The 4,456-nt window shown below is 36.4% G+C and overlaps 2 protein-coding genes across 2 annotated transcripts; both read right to left on the bottom strand.

Moving 5' to 3' along the window:
• Positions 1-318: 318 nt before the first annotated feature.
• LOC130472563 (mannosylglycoprotein endo-beta-mannosidase-like) lies at positions 319-984 on the bottom strand. Its single transcript, XM_056843920.1, has 2 exons — positions 654-984; positions 319-565 (listed from the first exon to the last, which is right to left on the bottom strand). The coding sequence occupies exons 1-2, from the start codon at positions 812-814 to the stop codon at positions 460-462; spliced, it is 267 nt and encodes an 88-aa protein (XP_056699898.1). The 5' UTR covers positions 815-984; the 3' UTR covers positions 319-459.
• Positions 985-1,108: 124 nt separating this feature from the next.
• Positions 1,109-3,041, bottom strand: LOC110800990 (organic cation/carnitine transporter 3). Its single transcript, XM_022006300.2, has one exon. It carries the CDS (start codon positions 2,917-2,919, stop codon positions 1,348-1,350), a length of 1,572 nt encoding a protein of 523 aa, XP_021861992.1. The 5' UTR covers positions 2,920-3,041; the 3' UTR covers positions 1,109-1,347.
• Between the last annotated feature and the right edge of the window lie 1,415 nt (positions 3,042-4,456).

Raw genomic sequence — 4,456 nt, 5'->3', positions numbered from 1 at the left:
AAACATATTGAAGCCGACTGTCATTTTGTTCGTGATGCAGTGACTGAAGGAATTATTTCCCCTTCTTATGTTCCTACGACAATACAACTAGCGGATATTTTCACAAAAGCCTTGGGAAAAACACAGTTTGAGTTCCTCCTTCACAAGTTGGGCATTCAAGACCTTCACGCTCCAACTTGAGGGGGGTATTGAGATATTATTATTATTATCAATGCTAGTAATGTAAAAAGATATGTTAGTCAACTTAGGAGTTATGATAATTGTTAATATAGCTTATACATAACTTATGTCATAATAGAGTAGTAATAAGGGATATTACATTTGCATTAATTTGTGGCTGTAACATCTACTTGCTTGTAACGTTTATGTTACATTAGAATTTGTATAAATAGTGGGATGATAAATGAGAAAGATCACACACTTTTGAGGAGAATTAACAAGTTCATATCAGCATGAAACTTAATGTCTGTTTGATATCGCTTCTTGGAAAGCCGCAATAAACCATCTGACAATATCCAAATTACCACCACGGATAAAAACAGGTTCTCCATTACCTTTAAACAACCTGTAAATTAAACAACAATGATGTAAGGTTCCCTGCATAGGATCTATAATACGGAGTAAGGTAACACATAGTTTACTTGTTAACATACCTCCCACCAGTAGCACTGTCAATATAGTTCTCAATTTTGCAAAATCCAAACAAATGGTTCCACATATCAGATTCTCCATAGTCCATACCCTTTGACATTGAAGTTATCAGGTATTCAGGTGTATACTTGTTAATAAGAACTGTGAATCTCACTCCCTTCATACACACAACCAAAATTCCATTAAGTTGATATGATCTGTTTCCAAGATTCTTGCCAATAAATCCAAATTCACATTGAGTTGATATGATCTGTTTCCAAGATTCTTGCCAATAGATTCAAATTCACATTAAGTTGATATGATCTGTTTCCTTTTAATCTACATGCGTCAGTCTTTTCACTCTGTTTACTAGTTAATATGGCTGACTTATAATAAGAAAAAAATTGTCATGTGTGATTGAAAACAAGATTGCTCACTACATAGCTCTGCCCATTTACTTGTAATACACTACGTACTATAGTAATCAAAATTGCGAGATCATCTCATACTAGAAAGTTGGAATACACCAAAGTATATGTTACATGATACAACTAGCTAAGCTAATTGCCAACTAGCTAGCTCAACCTAGCTAACCTTTATAGTTTTAATGTATTATGTATTATAGCTCAACTAGTACGTATTGACCCCAGAAATTGACCCCAGCCTAGGAACAAACAAAGAATGTGAGTAATTAACAAGAAGAAAAAAGATGATCCATCAGTGAGTAGCCCAGAAGCTCCCTAGTTTTTGAGCCTTGTCCTCTTCCTCATCCATGGTATCAGCAAGTGCAGTTCCCCTGGTTTCTGGCAAAAATATGGCGAACATTCCACAGATAGCAATCACAACTCCAAACACCCCATACGCAATGAACGGATTCTTCCGGCCAGCGGCCACCAGGGGTGGGCTGAAGGCTCCACCAAACACGAGCGCTTGACGAGCCATGGACACAGCTGAGTTGCGTACACAAGTAGGGAACAACTCGATGGTGAAGATTAACATGAGGTTCAACCCAGAGACAGCACTTAGGAATGATAGTATCTCAAGCCCAACTTGTAGTAACATCAACTGCTCAAAACTCCCTACTACCACTACCATAATGCTACAAAATCCACTCAACAAGGTGAACCCAACAACAGCAACTCTCCTATCTAACCTATTAATCAAAACAAATGTAAGAAACGAACCAGGTAACTCAGACAATGCGTTAAGGGTAACACTTAAGTAGAGGTTAAATGGCAAATTCCCAAGAGCTAAGGGCATCCCATAATAAACAACTCCAATCCCAACACACATCACTGAAACCGTTACTAATCTTCGAAGGGCCCATGCCCTTGACATTAGTACCCTCATGGCGGAGTACACATCGGTGTCATCTCCACGAGGGGCTTCTTCTTCACCGAAGAAGCTCAAGGTGAGTTGACTCTGGTGTAACGTCGCTATATTCTTAAGAGCATCCATGGCCTCCTGCCTTCGCCCTCGGATTAGGAGCCACCGGGGGGACTCCCGTACAAATACAAACACAAGAACGCAGTAAATCAAGGCCGGCGCCGACGTCCACATGTACAGCTCTCTCCAAGAACTTCCATGTGTTAGAAATGCAATCCCTGGTAGTGATAGAAATCCAAAAGAGAAGCAAACAAATCCAATCACCCCAACCTGACCACGCCACTGCTTTCCCACTACTTCCGTCGCTAACACCAACGAACACGTCCCAATCGCCGCCCTCCCGAATCCCGAAACAAATCTTAAAAAAGCGTAAATCCATATATTCTTTGAGAACAACGCTGTAAATATACCTGACAAAGACATCGCTAGGGTTGATATCATCAACAGATTCTTGCGGCCGAGCCATGAGTCCGCCAACGTCGCCAACACCAGACCACCAATAAGACAACCGATGAAAAACGACGACGCCGGAAGCCCCGTCAGAAAGGAATTGGCGCATTGTAAGCCATACTCCGATATAATTGTAGCCTCCTTAGGTGCGTCCCACGCCCAAGTCGCGCCGCTAGGGATATTACAAATATCAGACCCACACGTTCCCGACGTACAATGCCACGCCGGCTCCGCGTCGGTGAAAATCGAAATAAACGTTTGCTGCGCATCGAACGCCCAAGCAAACGACACAAGAATACATTGAAAAACTTGTGCCCAACCCAAGTTTCCGATACATTGCTCAATTCGATCGTTTACGATTTGATTTTTGTTTCGGAGAGGGTGTCGATATTCGTATTGACTGGAATTTTGATCATCACTTTGGTTTGAAAGCAATGGAGAAGAATCCCCCATTTTATTTTTTTGGTGATAGGTTTTTTGTTTCTTTTTTGGGGAATTTTGAATATAAATCGTGAATCGGTGATAATGTGATGGAGAGGTGGAGAGATATTTAAGGGAAGGACAGTCGTTTTAGGACAAAAATCAAATTGATCGACCGAGCATGTGAGTCAAATATCGTGACTCATTAGAATTGACGTGGAGATGAATATGATCCTACGGTGATAGTATAATTCCAGAGATATCCTACCCAATCATATTTTAACAGCTTGTCATTTTAATTAAATTACTTATATTTTAGTGTATGATTTCATTTGAAAGAAAAGATTCGCCGTCCTGATTTTAATTAGGCAATTTTTAATAGTACAAGTACTGAGGAGGAGGAGTTCCAAGTTTTGTGGCGTTCCTACTTACAATTTGATAATACTTTTTTGGGCCTTAACAAATTGAGATTTAAATTAACGGTGAATGATTGAGCTAGATTTGGGGTATGCCAGTACGGCTCCGCCGTACCGGTTGATAATTAAACAAAAAAAAAAATCAATGTCAAATTTTGAGTAAAGTGAAAATATTAGTACTGAGTATTAATAAATATAATCCCTCCGTCTCCAAATATTCTTTACGTTTGGTATTTTGCACGCAATTTAATGACTAATTAAATGTGCATTGAAATTCCACTATTTTTTGTTTAAACAAGATAAATTTTGTTTATTTATAATGTTTTCACTTTTATCAAAATTCTGACGTTGAAAAAATGGAAAAGTTTTAATAACCCAAAGAATTTAATTGTTTAAATAATCTTTGACATAAAATTTGATAGAACGTTAAAACATTTATGTAATAATATAAAAGGAAATGTAAAGAACATTTTGGGACACCCGAAATGGAATACGTAAAGAACATTTTAGGACGGAGGGAGTAATTTACATTGTTTAAGTAAAAATAAATTGTTCACATTAATTATTTGTTAATCGCGTGAATGATACCAAAAGTAAAGAATAAAAAGGGATATGAGGAGTAATTTATTTTGGCATGTTTAATAGGTTTATTATGAAAAAATATCAAATTGCCATCGTTAGTATAAGTTGTGCTTAAATAATCTATTACATTACATTATACTAAAACAAACATCATGAATGACATGTGTCACTTCCAGCTGGTGCAATTTTTTCCCGCCAAAATATTTTTTATTTTTTTACTTAAAAAAGTTTTCATTACCTTTTTTAGGAAATTAAGATAAAAATATAATTCAATTACCATAAACGTTACTACATAATATATTATTGGAGAAAAGTGGAGTTATTGTTATTTTTTCGTTTATGATATGATTTTATTTCTGTATTATTATAACTTTTCAACATGATAATAAATTTAAATAATATTGATAAATGAACTTCTAATGTTAGTCCATTTCTAATGTTAATATAATAAATGGTAAGTACGAATGTTAAGTAAAATAATAATACATGGTAAATAGACAAATATTAGAAGTTCAATTATAAAAATTGTACTCAATTCAAACTATGTTGCATTTGACTATCAGCTATGCTCG

The sequence above is a fragment of the Spinacia oleracea genome, chromosome 4 (assembly GCF_020520425.1).
Source record: "Spinacia oleracea cultivar Varoflay chromosome 4, BTI_SOV_V1, whole genome shotgun sequence".
NCBI classification, from domain to species: Eukaryota; Viridiplantae; Streptophyta; class Magnoliopsida; order Caryophyllales; family Amaranthaceae; genus Spinacia; species Spinacia oleracea.
Note: the sequence above shows the minus strand (reverse complement) of the source record. Positions and strands in the feature narration are given on the sequence as shown.